Raw genomic sequence first — 18,279 nt, 5'->3', positions numbered from 1 at the left:
CTAGGTATGTGAATTGAGTATGAAACGAATTTTCAAATTGAAGAGACAAAATTCTACCTATTTAAACATCAAAACTGAGAATGGATTGGTGAAAATTGAATTTCACATTTGTTGTGAGCATTTTGAAAATTACTTCGTAGGTATTGAAAATCTAATAATAATCTTACCCATCTTTCCACGAGGCTTTATTGAACAGAGAAACGATTTTCTTCTAGCGAGCTTCAAAAAATTCGTATGCACTTTCTTATTTCTCTTCGTCCATCTCCACATTGTTACTCGATTCAGTTTGTCATGAAGTGAAAATTTCTCCTCAAATTGTATGTCAAAAAAACTATCTCATTCATAGATGACAATTTTCAAACAAATTGTCAACCTACCTATTTATTTTTTGATGTTCAACAACTTAAAAAAATGTGAACATTTCTAAAATTCTGACGTATCTTTGTATGCAAACTCTCCGTTCGTCAATCAAAGACAAAGCTATTATGAGAGGGGGGGTGACAATTTTTAAAATTCCAATGAGTAAGAGAATTTCAGAAAGTAAAAATAATCCTTGAAAAGTGGCATCATTTTGGAAAATTTGAAGGGATGTAAACAGGGTACCTACATACCTGTGCGATCCAAATCCTTTTTTCTAAATGCTGACATAATTCGTGATCTCTGATCTAGATACTTTTGAAGCAGGATTTAAATTTTGCAAATAAAAATTTTTTTCATAGATTTTTTAGGGACGATTAATTGATACTTCAATGTAGGTTTCTACATACCCACATCTACTCGTATAAGCATTTGGAATCTTTGTACTAGCAAACAGGATAGAAAAGGAATAATTTAATATTGTCTTGTATTACAATTACGTACAATAAGTACTTAGATGATCATATTACACAGGCAACAGTGAACAGTACACAAGAGATAGATAAAATAGGCAGGTGAAGTACATGATATTAAAATCTTAACATGTAGGTAGGTAACTAGGTATACATTAGGCCTAAAAGTTGGAGTCACAAAAATTTTTCTTTTGTAAGATATTCCTTCAGTTTTGTTTTCTGTTCATCGGTAAGCGGTGGCAAAGGAGCCCGAGGAGCACCCAAATTAATTCCTGTGACCAGAGTTATGGCTTCTTTGAATCCATTAATCCATTGCACTGAAATAGAACATTGAATCATTTGAATAATCCACTGAAAAAATTCAACTTTCTGACATTGCTAAGAAAAATACGAACTCTCCTTGTTGATAAAAGTGCACAGATTTGTTATACGAGTCTGAATTTGTCTCGCTTCTTCATTATTACCGGAGCTGATTTTATCTTGTATTTTGAAAATCAATTGGGACCCTACATTTAAAAATGTGGTTATGAAGCTATCGAAGCCCATGGACAAAGCTGGTGCTGTTAACTAACAATGGGAAATTATTTTTCATGTTGAATCAGCATCCGATTTATCAAACAAAAATAGGTATACAATACTCCTATTTATTGTACGAGTACATATAAAAGGCTCAATTTATAAACAAAATGCTTACTTGATCGCATCCTAAAAATATTGTAAATGCGCCATTACGGACTTGAGTACAACGAAAACTTTCTTCTAAATTAACATCGGTGTATTTCAAGCCTGCTAAAGTAGGTATGCTGTCATATCCGAGTTCTAAAAATTTCACCATGTCCACTGAAAAATGAGATAGGTACAATCGATCTGATTATTATTTTATTTTTAATTTTACCAACTGGAATAATTAGGTATCACATATGATCAAAAAAAAAAATCATAATTTATCAAATCAAGCATAAACCTCCTACTTTATAGAAGTTCAGTTCATGATGTTAAATTAATTTCTGACAGAAGATTTTAAATTGAATTCCTTACGTTTGACTCCATTTAAAGCTGGATAGTTGTAATAGAATAAAGGTGTTTTAGGAGCTGCTTTACTGACCACTTTTAAATAATCTACAAGTTCGTTTATGCTTGTTGGTCTGAAAAAGAAATCTGGTAGACAAAGAATTGATGATACTTTCAATGATTCGGCATGTTGAGCCTAGGAAAAAAAAACAGAAAAATAAGTTCACTTTTTGACGACAAAAATGAATGAATAAAATGTACATTAGAATAGGTGTAGGTGTAGGTATTCAAGCATTTTCTTTGTCTATCCTCCATTCATATTACAACTGATTTTCTGTTTTAAAAAAATAATTTTCAGTCATAGAAAATTGCTCCCATTAAGTCGGATAAGTATGTAAAAGTTGAAACAACGCTGGATTCTCTCGCGAAAAAAAATCAGAAATTCACTTCAAAATGATTTTTTGGATTTTTTTTTTGTTTTCCATTTTCTATGGAAGTAGGTAATTAGTTTTTTTTTTCAATATCTCTATCAAGTGTTTGCTATAAAATTTGATATTTTAGATTATAAGTATTTTGAATATTGGCGTAATAATGAATTTTTTCAAGTGAATTAACATACAAAGGAACAGACTTCAAATGAAATTACTCGTAACTATAGTGTCAAAAAAGTATGTATATAATTGGCAATCTGATAGAATATTTTTACCAGTTCTCTAACGCCATTTAAATTAGTTCCTCCAACGTGTACCATGACGTGCAATCCATACTTCTCTGCAGCTTTTACCCAAGCTTCTGCCAACTTCTTTCGTTCACATAAACTCATTAGTACTCCTTCTCCTACTGTACCATTTACTGAAAATTGAAAAAAAAAAGATAGGTATTAGGTAATTGAAGTAGAGTTTGAGGAGTAAGGATCCAGTGGAAAATTATGGGATATGATCAGAGATCTGGACATAGATCGAATTAGATCTGACACCTGATACGTTATTAGGTCCAACAAGGAAGACCTGATTGATCAGACCAAATCAAAGTTCAGATTCGATAAGATATGCCCAGCTGAGCTGCGGGAGAAATCTAATTAAGTAACAATTTCAAACAATACATTTTATTTTTCACGTAAAATTCAATAATTGAAATTTACCTAGAACAGCTTTTACACTGCGTTGTGCTAAACTCCTAGCATAATCGTCTACGACAGATACATTGAGAAGAGCTCTGAAATTGTCAATTGGATTAGTTATTCATAGATACAATAAGTAACGTCAAGTATATTCTATGTAAAATGGTAGGTAGGTAGGTAGGTAGGTAAGTAGGTAGGTATTTTGATGGAAATTCTACTGGAAGAATGTATTTCGCTGTGAATTTTATGGAACACGAAATTAATATAAATTCACGAATGAACTTACTTGTCATCAAATGGAGTGAAAACAGGAGCCATACACCCTTTATATGGAGATTCCTGTAAAATTAAGAAGAATAGTTTATAGAAGCGAGTATGAACTCAGTCAAGACTTACTTAGATAGGTAAAATCTAACGTGTATCCAAAAATTTGTTTACAGGGCCAGTTTTAGAGTTTTTGCGCGAAGCGCGAAAAAACTCTATTGTAACCACTTTTTCATTGTCGTCGTCGTCGTCGTCGTCGTCGTCGTACGAGTACTTTCATCAATAATACATTATCCAATCAGTGAGTAGTATTTCAGCTATAGGTAAGCCAATTAGTGAGTAGATTTTTAAAATGCTAAGCAATAAGCAAAAATAATTGGCCATGTTTATGTTTATTTCTAAATTCCGAATTCAATTCAAAACTTTATTGTTGATATGTTGTAGATAATATTTGATATAAAAGTCGTCGGAAATTTTATAAAAATCGGGCATCTTTCTAAGAATCTGTATAAGAATTTAAACTGTAAATTCAGAAAAATCAATTCTCAAGTTGATGGTACATGTCTGAGGTGAGATTATATTGATCATACCATCAAAATTTGTTGAAGAAATATTCAAAAGCATCGAGCATTAGATCACCCAATAAGCAAAAAGTAAATGCAAAAACTCTCTTGCAATCAGCGAATAGCTGATGGCTTGTTTGAATAATTTTTCACAAAAACAAAAAAACTCAATTTTTGGGCAACCCTTCTCCTCTAATGTGGCCCTTAAGAGGGCCCAACTGCAAATCTAAGTAACTCCATATTCGTGTTCAACGGGGTTCGATTCATATGATAACGATACACCCATATCGTTAATCTTCTTTCGCCCCAAAATTGAGAAAGGGAGTTTACCCATGGGCTCAAAATTGAGGTTTTCAAGAAGTTGTTTGATTTTCTACTGTTTTTAGAGGGTGCATGCAAAATTTCAAAACTACGTATATCGCTGGCAGAGCTGGCTGTATCGCTTTTTTTGGTGGTGCAATGACACAAAAAACACATTTTTGAGCGTTTTTGATTTTTCAAGGATGACCCACCTGCAGGAAAAATTTGAAAAAAAAATTCAAAATGATATCTAATATTCTTGCTGGTAAAATTTTTGGAAGAAAAAAGATCGTGTGTGCTTGAATTAGGTTTGGAGATGTGGCGGTTTTTAATTTTCTTTTGTCAATATCTCCCCTCTGGAGGCCAAAAAATTTTGAAAAAATTCACGTGGCTATTGAGTGAATTCAAAATTTTTAGTTCAGAACTCGTTGAAGTATGATGAATATTTTTTCGCCATTGTATGGTTGGGGGGGGGGGGGTCGGCCCAACCTTTTTTTAAAGATAGGTAGGTATGTATGTACATACCTGCAATGTTTCATCAAAATTTCAAAAATCCGAGGATAGGGGTATTTCACCTATTTTATTCGGGTGTACCCTTTAACCCTTTCGCGCCCACTGGTACAGCATATGTCCCAGCAACTTTGAATAAATCTGCTGGGAACTTCCGCGGGACACATTTTATTCACAGATGGGGTCCCAGCTGTAGCCTGTAGAGTAAAAAGTCAGGGATCGATTGAGACCACTCGCGATTTTTTCGCTTGTGTTATAACAACACTGTGAATTATTTTTTCCGCAAAAACGTGATTTTCAGTAAAAATGTGAAATCTGAGCAACTAGTTGGTAGTAATCAAAAATTTATTGCAAACACAGGGAGTGATTGTGCCCGGCAACAAATTTATATTTGAAAATAGATAGAATAAGCTCCATTTTGGTATAAAAAAAATTAATGTTGATTAATTTTTGAGGTTGCAAATGTCAAAACAGAAATGTGAATAAGTTCTATTCAATAATTTTTTGATATTTTTGAGCTGTTTTGGGTGTTATTTTTTCAAGAAATCGAAGAAAGGACGATTTCAGTCTGTCAGGAATGTTTTTCTGCATATTATATTCAAATGTCATCGAATTTGATGCATACTCACAGAGAAATCCTCTGTCAAAGGAAATCAATGTCTCAATTTTGATAAAATTTCATAAAAGTGTTAATTTTTTGAAATTTGAAATTTTTTTAGCATAAGTGTGATTTTTAAAATTTTTTTCTCATTTGCATCCAAAGTACAAACTTTTCACATGACTTTTTGCATACTTGAATGAGATTCTTGGCATTGTCTCACTTGTCCCAGCAATTTTTGCAAATTTTAAACACTGATGGGACATATGCTGTCCCGGGATAAATTTTTGAAGTCCACGGCTGGGACATAAGTGTTCCCACCTCAATATCTTGAGTGTGAGTTGAGGAAAAAAATCTGTAACAAATTTATGTTGCTTAGAGATGCCCAAGGAACGATTTAATGTAAAAAAAATTGGAGGTGGGATTTAAAACCAATATTCGGTGCGAACGGGTTTTAATCAAAACTTCAAAATTTCACCATTATCAAAGTTTATCTGAATTATCACTTTTTGTTATTCGGCAGATAATAGTGATAGTGCATAGAAAAAAATTGAAAGGCTGAAATTAAATTCCTTTGAAGCGTATTACACAAAAAATGATGATCAAACGCTTATTGACTTGAATTTAAATTACATGGCTCATGCCTGTAAACTTAATTAGGTACCTACTAAAGTATTTCTCAATTAGATTTAAACGATAGGTTTCAAAGTTGAGTGAAATTTCATTACTTCATTTTTGGTGGGTTCAGATTTAAAATAGATTTAGAATAAAACAAAATGACCCAACTGAATTTACAAAGCAACGAAAAGTAGGAAATGTAGGATACTCATGTAAATATCTAGGTACCCCCATATTATGTGGAACTATGCACTCAAAAATAACGAAATGCCAGGTATACACGTATGATTAATCCTAAAGCTTAAATTATTTCACTAGATAACAATAATAGAGACTCGTTCTAACTTACCAGGACCATTTTGTCTTCAAATTCAAATCACCAAACTTCAAGCCTTAAAAATGGTATGAATCACAAGCCCCAAACCAGCGTTCACGAATAACTTATTGAAAAATAAATGAAAGAATCAAAAATATGAGTAGTTTTTACTCAAGTTTTCACATAACAGAGATCTGAAATGAATAAAAGTTAATACACAGTAGTATAACTACATATTTATTTACATTAGTTCATCACTCTTATCGCTAACAGCTCCATTATGAGTTTTACTGTTATCTGGTACGGGTAGCGGGTATTAGGTAGGTTAGGTAGCATGTAGCCTTAATCGGTTTCAACGAGTAAACAACCAGTGGTTGAAAAATATTGGAATTAACAAGGTCCTCAAAATTGGTTTCATTTTTAACTTTCGATGCAGAGCATTGGACATTAATCGATTGACATCTCAATCTATTCGAGTAAAATTAGCTGAATGCAGATCTTGAACGAGCCTGGTAAGAAATTATTGCTTGTTCATGATGGTGTAGAACCAAAGTCGTTGAGAATAAAATTTCCAAGCATTAAATGGACTGAAAAAATACTTACTTAGGTACTTAGGAAGTGTGCAGATCAAAAATTGAACAAAAAATTGTCACACTGTATCCTACCTTTTCCTACATACCTACCTATTTCAAGTTTAAAAACCATATTACACGAACACATTCGTTATAGGATAGTACATTGACAAGTCACACTGTATGACGCCCCATACGAAACTCGATACCTACCTACTACCAAAGAAGAACCATATTTACACGCGCTATTTTCCTCCAATAAAACATAATGGAGAAAATACGCGTCGACAATTTGAAACTGGAGTGTTTTATTATTCGGCGGAATATCAAATAAAGTATATCGTGCTCGATTAACGTATTATTTTTTGCTACACCGTTCACCGTTCGGTATTCGCTATTCGGTCGGGTAAATATATGGTAACCGAGGTGAAGCGGAGAACACGACGCGTATGGTAAAATTACGCGACACCGAAGAAGAAACATCATCGGAATATCGAGTACAAAATGCATACCAAAGAATACATTAGCATTTTTCCAACTGAAACGAATATACTCGAAACGACGACAGTTGAAATAAAAAAAAAGAGTGGAAAAAAAAAGAAACTACATAAATGGTAATATTATTTTCAGTATACGAATCGAAACGTATAGTCTATACTCTTTCTCGCACATAATCAGATTTCCATATTTTCTTTGAAAATATGTTCTTTATACGGTAAAATAACATCCTTAGTGCCTTCTGCTTTTTTTTACACTCTTTTCTCTCCTTCAACAATACGCAAATATATACTTTAGGTAGCTAACAAACCGCAGAAAAGTTGCAATTTGTTCGAAATGAAGCAACATTACACACAAACAAGATATCGTGATTGCAAATGCTAACTTTATTCCGTACGGACGCAGAAGTAGCTGTGTAAAAAGAAGAAACCAAATTTCAACAACTGTAAAGTCATACATGATACAGCCATACGCTATAATGTTAAGAGTTGAGTTGATAGAGGTAGACTAGATATACCCGTGTTATGTACCGAATGAAAACCTATATGCGAACGAATTCTTTGCCGAATTTTGCAAATCTACTTTAATAAAATCCAAACTACCGGAGCGAAACTTTTCCCCAGAATTAACACAAAATTTCGATGCTGCGGATACCAGACACCGTTGTACATATTCTATCTTTTTCTATCTATCTTGTTTCGTTTTTCGTTTTAATCATCAACCATATGGTAAGCGATAAGAATAATGGAATTCATGCATCGAGAAAATGAGGTAAAATCATGTTTCAAAGCGCAAGCCTCGATTACCTTTTCATATATTTTAGCATAGTATTTATCAGAAAAAAATATTTGACTGTAGGTAGTAGGATATAGATCCGTTTAGTTTCTAATTTCCCTCGTTGATAGGTACTATAGGTAGGTAATTCTTCCAAAATGACATTTAGTAGAAAGGACTGAGAAAAGAAAACGAACACGAGGTCACCCTATTGAAAACAAACGAACGAAAAACAGAACTGCAATTTTGAGTGTGTCTGACTTACCTTTCCTGAGCCCAATTTTCTAATAATAGCAGTTGGCTTTTTTGTTTCAATGTCCAAGGTGGTACTTTTCTAAGTACATACATATCTTGATTCGAATCTATATACCAACTACATCTCACATCGTGGAACTCGATTGCGTTCTTGTCATCGTGGCTTATTTTCGAAAATGGTTCTTGAAATTCGTTCAGCTTGGCGATCGTTTCAGCCAATTTTTGAAGTATAAAATTTTGAATTTCCATTTTTAATGGTACTATGATGCAAAAATACCTAGTTTTTGCTCAACTGAATTCGTTTCATTGACAGATTGACACTAAATGATCGAAAAAACATATTGAAAAAGAGTCGACGGATTTTGACCAAATTCAGCAGACACCTTCATTTTTTTCACAAAAAAGTAAACATGAAAAAAATGTCAATAGTCTGGTGACAGATTTTTGACTTGGTGGTGAAGCTCGACTCATCGAAGAATCACCAAAAAGTCACCATAATAATAAGGTTTCCTGATTCCTATGGTAAATTGTTGGTGAAGAAATCACCAGAATATCCGGCTGAAGAGTACAAAAAAAAGTGGCACATTTGTGGTTGTTTAATGAGTGTGGAAAAAAGTGGAAAAAGATGATACCTAGTTCACAAATTACAATTTACGTACATACCTAATATCATCTAATGAATAATCCCCAATTCAAATAATTTTACAAGATGTTTTATGTGGTTACTTATGTACCATCAAAATTGAATAATATGATTTGTATTAACCCTTTGGAGGTTCTCTAGGTTGTAGGGTTAGCGAATTGAATTGCTTTGATGAGTGTGATAGGAGGCCTTGCCCAATTGGCCAAATCACAAAAAAGTTGAGCTTTCGATAAAAAGTTTTGTTAGAAAAAACAAGTTTCCAAAAAGCACAAATTTGACATTACTAACAATAAAATTGAATAAGTACTTAGGTATATGCAGAATTTTTTTTTAATGGATCAAAAATATGTGTCAAAAACATTGAACAAAAGCACTCTATCTTTCATTTTGTGAAAAAATAAGTGTTTTATCACTTAATCGAATGTTGGAATATGAAGATGAACATATCTAGAGAGAAGTAGTGAAAAAAAACACAAATCAATAGCGTAAATGAAATGACAACTGAACTCGCAGATGAATTTTTATTTTCGTTTACTTTTATTACTATTTCTCTCTGTTCATCTTTATATTCCAACATCCAATTAAGTGATAAAATACTAATTTTTTTCCAAAATGGAAGAAAATTCTATGCCACATCTCGTGCTTTAAAGCAAAAATGTTTTTATTATTAGTTACCCCTCTCCCCTCATGACAAAGCTCGCAATTTCGCCGAATTTTATGTCATATTTGGGTCCGATTTCCAACAAAATTCAATGACTTGATGAAAAATCCTCTCTTACAGCGACATAGATTTTTATTTTTTTCATTTTTTGGTCGAGGGCATTTCCTTCACCGAGCTTTTATTTTTGCTTAACTTGTGAACTGCCAGACTGCTTTTTACTCATGTTGTTGAATTATTTTTTACAAAATTTCCAATTTATATTTATTTGTTTTGTTGGAAATGAAGGACTTGAGCTTTTCCAAAACTTTCGTTTTCCAACATGATTTTTCTTTGAAAGCTCAAAAGCATTTTGTTTCCCAAACATGGGAACCTAGAGAACCTTCATAGGGTTGATGTAAGTTGTAGGTACGTGATTTTGCCTACTCTTTGGTAGACGAATCAACTAACTCCCCCCCCCCCCCCCCAAAGAAGTGCCTACCATTTTACAAATTTCATTTTTTTTCTCAATTGCAGGGTTACCTAATTTCTTCAAAACTCGAGGAACGTTTGAAAAATGGCAAAAAGTTAATGAATTCTTGACATCAGTCGAAGGGTGGATCAAAGATATCATCGACCAGAAGAATAAAGTGAAAAAAAGCTTTGAACGCTTTCAGTTCTGGCACCACTACTGTCAATGGTGGAACCAGTCCTGCGATCCTAGAAACTTTTGTTCCTCGAGGTCACATCCGTGATGAAAATGCAGAGGCAATTAATGAAAGCAGACAAAATTTAGTAAATGTGTAAGTATAATAATGATAGATCCGTTTAGAAACAGTTCATGTTTCCTTTAAAAGTAGATATTTTTTATGTAAGTAACTGCATAACTTACACAAATAAAACATTTACGATTTTCATTACAATTTTCCGCACCCTCCTTTGCTAGCTGCAGTCAGCTTGGACTTTTCGTACTCTTTACAAGTGATGGTTTTGCCCTCATCCTGTAGAAAAAAAGTAAGCTTATAGAACGTTCTGGAGCTTACAAAATTTTTAAAATTTTCTCTAGAACTTTCAAATCGCTCTGGAAGGAGCTAAAAATAAACTTGAGTGTCTAAATGTGTTGTGGGTACTTAGTACTTACTACTTACATACTGCTGATCGGGCACACTTTCAATCGTTTTCGTTGCATACCTTATTTTTGAAATTTCGATTTTTTCATTTTTTCCAGAATTGTCGAATCTGGCTGTACCAATTTGATGAAAATGTCCCAATTGATATTTCATTTTGTCCTGCATGGTCAATGTTTAATAATGTTGATGAATGAAAACATTATCGATTAAGTAGATAACGAAATAATCAAATGAGTTCATTTCATTACCTACCTCATTTAAAATAATACAGCGTGCAGTGTTGCCTGATGAATTTTTGTTCAATGCTAGATTGAAGAAAAATTTATGCTAAATTATACCAGAAGCAAAAATAATTATGCTATGATTCATTATGCTAAAAAAATTTTCCAATCATTACCAGTCTATGATTAAAAATTAGCTGTTATCCGTCCAGAACTTGATATTTTTTTCCAACTTTCACGTCTTTCACAAAAAAAATTTATGAAAAGAGGCTATATCCATTATGCCACAAATTCGAAAATCATGGAGAATCTCAATGCTAAATAAACTTGATTTATGCTATCTATACATATGTACTTAGGTATTTAGCATAATTATATCAAAATGGCAACACTGCGACGTAGTCGGATTGCATTAAAAATTGCAATTGATGCCAAACCAAAATATAAGTTTTATCTTCAACAAATCTGAAAAATATTGAAGAAAGAATTTCAAGCGCAAGTTAGGCAAATTATTCAACACGAACTACTAGTACGGTCACAGAATCTGCATTTGTGTAGGCACTACCAGAGATTTTTTCGTATAAGTACTATTACTGTAAATGAACCTTGGGTGGGGGGGGGGATGAAATTACGAAAATTATGTTGTCCATCTCTACCATGACTTTTTAGAATTTGATTGAATATCTACCAAAAAAAAAAAACTTGAATAAAACATAATTTTAGGAAGCCCAGTCATTTATGGCAACTATCTGTAATTTTTCAAGTATTTTTGAGGGAACTGGGTGTGGCGTTGAAGGAAATACAAAACATTAAAATTTTTGGGTTGAAACGTTTCCACATCCACAAGCATAATTTTTTTCTGAGTGATCACGTTCAATCAGATTTTAAAGTCGAGTGGTAAGGTAGAGTTAGGAATTTTTAGCAGGTCGTTTCGAAGTTTGAACTCAACTTTTGTGGGACTCCCTTCTTCTCACTCGACTTTCTAATGAAAAAAGTGTACAATTTATACTTAACCTACCTAACTCTGATAATCCCAAATAGGCAATAACTAGGTATTAAAATGTCTCTCGCCGACAAAGGATCGTCTATTGAATGAATATCGGTATTTCTGTACCCTGCTCTGTAAAATGCATCCATACATTAATAGTCAGTGGTCAGTTACATATATTAAGGATTTTTCATTTTACAATACTATAAATAGGTACATGTATGATGCAAATTTACCTAGCTAACGCAACTCTGGCTTTTTGACCTCCAGATAAAGTGATTTGTTTTCTCCAATTAGCGTTAGATCCTCTCAAGGGAGCACAAAGATGATATATTATGAAGAGCTATCGAAGATACCTTCTGGAAAAGGGACAACAAAGTCTTAAAATATTGATTATTTGACGAGTTACCTAAAAATTTGAGTTTTTATCTATTCGAAGAATGGGGAAATGTACTCGTATAGCAAACAAGAGCAAATTGTTAGTGGAAGAGCTTCGAAGATCCGTCCTGTTGAAATATTTCATGCCTCGATAATCTATAATTACATTCGTTGATACGAATGGTACTTTGGAATGACGCGTTTTTATTTTCATCGCAGGCGCAATTGAGAAAAGTTGTCACCGAAATAGATGGAAAGGGATTGGATACAGTAATCACAAAAGGCGGTAAATTTTTTGCGTTGGTCAGCGACAGCTTGTATGTTTAGCATGTGCCATTATACGTAACAATAAAATACTAATTTTGGACGAGGCAACTGCCATTGTCACTGTCGATCGACAGTACGTTTGTGTTTCTCTCGGTTCGATTACTTTGCAATGGCATGATGCATGATGCTTAAATTAGCTGATACTTTGGTATCTATGCAATCCAAGTAGACCTACATCTGCATCTATTCCTGTTATGTGTACCCTACATATCTGTAACTTACGATTTTTGTGCATAGGACTGATAGTATTAGGTACAAGGAAGACAATTCGAGATAAACTGAAATCACAAACAGTATTAAGAATAGCCCACAGACTAAATACCTACCTACGGTAGTGGATCCCGATAAAATATTAGTGATGTGTTTAATCGTTTTCTTGTCATAGCACATAGACTTCTACAATTCCACATACTTGAAACGATCTCCTCCACCCCTATCCATCTCTATATATCTAAATGGTAATCTTTCTCGAAAAAAATGAGCCAATTCGCTGATTTTGTTCCCTTTTACTAGAGTACAGACTTCTTATTAATCATTACACAATCAAAACGGCTTCTTTTACAAATTAGTTTCCAAAACAGGTGAATTTGTAGCAGCGACATTCACTGATATAGGTAGCCACAGATGTACCTATGTAAAAGTGACTTCCAATGTTCAAATTTTAGTGCCTGCCTAATTACTCGTATTTAAATATGCAATTCTACTTCTTTCAGAATTACCTCTTTCATAAAGACCAGAGAAAGAGCTTTAGATTTAAAAAATTCCGCTCGAATTTTCTCATAAAGCAGGATGTACATATCTAGTTGAAAACCAAACTAACGATAGGTACCTACCTAAACGACTTTTCGTTCACTAGTGATTCGTTGTATGAACCATGAGTGAATGTGTTTCTTTCTGCGTTTTTGGTTGACGTTCTATTACCTATGTATTTTTATAAAAAATACCAATGGAGATGAGTATGTTGAAAAATAAGTTACGAGCTCGCTTTGAAAACAACAGCCCTAAGCTTATGAAATTCAACTTTGAATTTTTTTCTCTATCAAAAATCAAATCGATAAAAAAATTGGAGCGATACGTGGCCTGGTAGAAAATAAATAGCGTATAATTTAGAATAATAAATTACAATTTTTCAGTTCTATTCATTTAGTTCATAGAAGTAGGTTTCTTTAGTCTTCATCTCCTCCAGAGACCAACGTTTGAATTAAATCTTCAGTGTCAATCATTCCATTTTTGTCGATTTCCATGACATCGAAGGACTCAGCCACCTCTTTTGGAGTGAATCTATCGCCCCAAGATAACAAAGCGTATTTAAATCTGTAAAAAATGGATAGAAATTTAAAAATCATTCGAATATGTGCATATGTACTCTAACTGTCAATTAAATGCTTGTATTCTAACGAATAGTTAATACGTACCTGGCGCTGTCGATTTTCCCGTTCTCATCGAATGCCATAAAAGCATTTCTTACAGTTTCATCATCATCAGAACCTACGCGATGGAAAATAGTTGGTTTTAAATTGTATGTATCGTATAAGTTGTCAAAGAAAATCATATTACGGTTGGAAACCACAATCTCACCTCCTGACATTCGAGCGGCAAACAGAGATAGTAATTGAGTGAAATTGATTGGGCCAGGAGCTTCGGCCAGCATATCTTCCAATTCTTTGTCGGTTACTAATTTTCCAACTTGATCCCAAGTTGCTCTGAGATCTTCTTTACCAAGAATGCCATCTTTGTCTACATCCATCATACCGAAACCCTGAAATTAAAATAAAAATTAGGTAGATACCTTTAGACATTAAGGTGGATTGCGAAAAAAAGAGTCGGCAGATTTTGACCAAATTTAACAAAGATCTTCATTTTGAGTTGAAAATTACTCACGAAAAATTCCTCAATTTACCTATGTAAATACATTAGTAAGATAGGTAGGTACCTACCTAATTGAATTATTGAAAACTTACTTCTTTAAATTCGCAAACTTGTTGCGTGGAGAACATGGAAAAAACATTACTGCTGGTTCGTTTGATAGCCTTCTTTTTCGATGATTTAGAGGTACGAGTAGAAGATTTTGGAGTCGGTGCTGCTGGCTCGGGTTCCGGTGCGGGTGCAGGTGGAGGTGGTGGGGCTTCTTCTTCAGCTTTTTCTTCCTTCTTTACCTTCTTCTTCTTGACTTTATCCGCCTGTGCAAAAAATAATAATAATTGAGAACTGTTTACATTGCCCAATCAGTAGTAGGTAGGTGCGCCAAACATTAGGTATTATTTAAAGAAAAGAAGAAGAAAAGAAATAATGCAGCGAAGGTGTTTTTAAGAAAATCGTCTGAAAATCATCAAATTTACAAAAAATAGAGGTGATCTTGAAACCAAAAAAGAGTTGATTTTGTACTACCTATCTATCATTCTTTTATTAGTAAAAAAAAATTAATTCACGTTTCTCAGCTCGAAGAGAGATTTTGATGAATCAGTTCCCATCGTTTAGAATGAAACCCTCTCATGGAAAAGCGATCTTTGATCAGCATTTGAACGCGGATTTGAAGAAAAATATTTACGATGAGGTAGCATGCGGTGACGTGTCATTCGAATAAAATTTTCTACCACTGTTATTGAAAAATGCAAATTTCTCAAAACACTTGAAGACACCAAATTTTGACAGGCAATATTTTAAATCCGTTCGTGATCACGAGGCATACAAATAGGTATTATAAATTATGCTGGGTAAGCATTAGTAGGCTACATATGTATATTACTTATTCAAACGTAGACAAAAAAAAACCACATTTTGAAAATCTCATTTGATGATCAGTTTTGTAAAAAAAAAACACAAAAATCATCCCTAAAAAAATAAAATAAACAACATGGGAAAAATAATCACAAAAAATCACACTCACCATTATATCGAGTAAGTTCGAAACTTGACGAAAAAATTAAACGTTCTTCACCGAATTCACGAGAAGACTAAACGCCCGTATAACTTTACACTATAGGTAGCGAATTAAACACGATGCTGTAGGCATTTGGCGTTTACATTTGAAGCTAAGCCCAAATTTAAAAATAATGATTGATCTTATAGGTGCCACTCTGTTGTAACCGCAGTCTGATCATATGATTCCGGTGTTTATTTATAACAACGTTCGCAAATCACATACCTATCTAGTTGATCTCGATTTTTATTCGAATGGTACTGTGTATAATTTTAGGCTCCATTAGGTACACGTCCAAAAATGGGTCAATTAGAAGATGGTGACGAGTGGCTAGACACAGCTCGTATTATTTGTATTTCTTTTTCAATGCATTATTTCGGGAGGTGCTGATGAATTCTAATGAAATTGAATTTTTTAAACGATAATATTGTATAAAAAGATTGGCGAACTCTCCATTATCTCAGAAGTTGATTGCAATAATTTAAACAAAATACTCTTGCACTTAGCCATAAATACAGATGAATTGGGAAAAAATTCCAAGTGGAGAATTGCAGAAGTTTAAAAGGTTGGAAGTGATGAATTGAGCCATTTTTCTCGAAATCCATCTCGCGAACTACGTGACTTTTTGAGGTACCTATTACTGAAGGAAACATCCTCTTTCCATCGGTATAATTTTTTTCAAGATTCGCATACGCGATTCCGCTTCAAAAAAAGGATTTTTGAGCAGAAAACTACTTAGTAGAAAAAGGTTATTAGTGAGGTGGACCGCGAAGTTGACTGAGAAATGAATTGGATTGGAGTTTTTCTCGAAATCCATCTTGCGGACCTCGTAATTTTCTTCATTCATTTAACTATAATTCGGCTCGCTTGAAGTTCGCTCATTCTCTTGAAAACAACCACAGCCTCTTGAGTGTCTGTAAAGGAGAGGTATGGCCCATGGCCCTCAAAGAGGAGAATTTTTGAAAAAATTATGGTCTTGTACTATTTTTGCTAAATCTTGACGTGAAGAAATTATCCAGTCTAGCTTGAGTTATTTTATTCAACATATTCGGCGGCGGGGGAGGGGAGGTCATACTTTTGATCGTTGTCTAGAAACTTGAGATGTTCTAGCAAACGCCCGGTGTGCAATACCTTTTTTCCCGAATTGTATTTATGAAGAACTGAATGATAAATTCCGATTCAACGTCTATCCAGGAAGCTGTATGTTTTTTACTTTCTGTATCCAGAATATTTATGCACAATACCATTTTTTGTGCCGAATCCTAATTTTAAAACACTGAAGGATTTACTAGGATCCAACCTATTTTCAGGACTCTTTTACCTATCTGAGAATAGGAATATTTACGACTAAAGTATTGAATGGTAGGTAATTTGAAATACAAATGAAGAGTGATATTCCAAAACTCGCTTTGTCCATTTTTATCAAAGTTGGGTTTTCAGTGGTACCTGGTAGATGAAGTATTAACTCACATTCCTACATCACCAACCTACCAAAATGAGGTGTTAAACTCACCTAAATAGCCAATTCACTAAAAATTAAAAAAAAAATAATGTTCCAAAACGAGCTTTGTCCATTTTTATTGAAATTTTTTTCAGCAGTATTCAGTGGATGAAATGTATACCTACACTCCTACTTCATAAATCCACCCAAATAAAGTGCTAAATTCGTCTAAAAAGCCAATTTACCCGTTTAAAGGGAAACTGTTTTTCCTCTCTCCTGAAAAATTGTGAAAATGGACAAAGCGAGTTTTGGAATATCACTCTTCAAATTCTTGAATGAATTTGTTCGTTGATAGGTACCTTCTACCTACATTCACCCTACGGACACAGACTTATGGAAAAGTACTTCTACTTGTTGAGCAATTTATTGCTTAATTTAGGATACTTACCTATTCGTTTCGTTGAAAAAAAACAACTCACAATAGAGGAAACCTGCATCAAAAATCTCGTCAACTTGTTTTAATGCAGGTATTGCCATCAATTCACAGCAATTAAAACGTACCTATACAAAAATTCATATCCACTCAAAAATATTTCCATCAGAATGTACAACATTGAATTTACCAATGGATTGAAATTTTGTTCATCATGTATTATTTGAAGAGTACACACAATATCTTGTCAGCCAATTTCAAGATGATTGTGCACTTACACATCAGCAATCTTTTCCAAAATAGAACACCAGAACACGTTACTATACCTATCTATGTTAGGTAGGTACAAGTACCAGGTAGCTTTAAATTATTGTTTGTCTCGTGGGGCGTCTGAAATAACCGTAACCAAAATTTCAGCTAGCTAAATACATTTTTTTTATTCTTGACAAATTTTTGAAAAAATATCCATTCTATTTGTCAAAATATTTCACTGTTTAATATTCAAGTGTGATATTTTAAAATCAACTCAAGTTTTTTCTACTGCTCAAGTGCTTAGTTTTCGCGATCTGTTTCTACTGTCTTTAAGAAGCCAGCTCTTTGTTTTCCTGATTGTTGTGCAATGTGCATGTGAAATGTCCACTTCAAACTGGATTTACAATTCTTGACAATTTCCACCATTGCCTTCCAAATCATCACCACCTACTATCACTAAATCTTTCACTGCCTATACTTTCTTAAGATCTTTGCCATCTACTGTCAACTGTCACTAAATCTTCACCTCCTACTTTCTTTACACCTTCACCATCTGCTATCATCACTAAATTTTCACTGCCAGCTAACACTTGCTATTGTCTAACTCAGAGTACCTACATGAAACTGAAATCACATTTCATGGCGAAAATCAAAAAGAAATTAGGAAGGTTTAATGCGAA

At 33.6% G+C, this 18,279-nt stretch overlaps 2 protein-coding genes and 1 long non-coding RNA gene across 3 annotated transcripts in view; 1 reads left to right on the top strand and 2 right to left on the bottom strand.

The window, feature by feature from the left end:
- Positions 1–18,279, top strand: part of LOC135835517 (uncharacterized) — a 236,458-nt gene that overhangs the window by 131,791 nt on the left and 86,388 nt on the right. The window contains exon 2 of the long non-coding RNA XR_010556901.1: positions 10,047–10,312. This is a non-coding gene — a long non-coding RNA (uncharacterized LOC135835517). The remainder of the gene's footprint in view (positions 1–10,046; positions 10,313–18,279) is intronic.
- On the bottom strand, positions 812–6,400 carry LOC135835486 (N-acetylneuraminate lyase B-like). Its single transcript, XM_065349754.1, has 8 exons — positions 6,164–6,400; positions 3,248–3,300; positions 2,983–3,056; positions 2,548–2,693; positions 1,869–2,037; positions 1,525–1,670; positions 1,226–1,397; positions 812–1,147 (listed from the first exon to the last, which is right to left on the bottom strand). Exons 1-8 carry the CDS (start codon positions 6,170–6,172, stop codon positions 1,005–1,007), a joined length of 912 nt encoding a protein of 303 aa, XP_065205826.1. The 5' UTR covers positions 6,173–6,400; the 3' UTR covers positions 812–1,004.
- Positions 13,634–15,594, bottom strand: LOC135835485 (myosin regulatory light chain 2-like). The gene is made up of 5 exons (XM_065349753.1): positions 15,441–15,594; positions 14,515–14,733; positions 14,132–14,312; positions 13,969–14,041; positions 13,634–13,867 (listed from the first exon to the last, which is right to left on the bottom strand). Exons 1-5 carry the CDS (start codon positions 15,441–15,443, stop codon positions 13,720–13,722), a joined length of 624 nt encoding a protein of 207 aa, XP_065205825.1. The 5' UTR covers positions 15,444–15,594; the 3' UTR covers positions 13,634–13,719.

Source organism: Planococcus citri, chromosome 2, assembly GCF_950023065.1.
Source record: "Planococcus citri chromosome 2, ihPlaCitr1.1, whole genome shotgun sequence".
Taxonomy (NCBI): domain Eukaryota; kingdom Metazoa; phylum Arthropoda; class Insecta; order Hemiptera; family Pseudococcidae; genus Planococcus; species Planococcus citri.
Note: the sequence above shows the minus strand (reverse complement) of the source record. Positions and strands in the feature narration are given on the sequence as shown.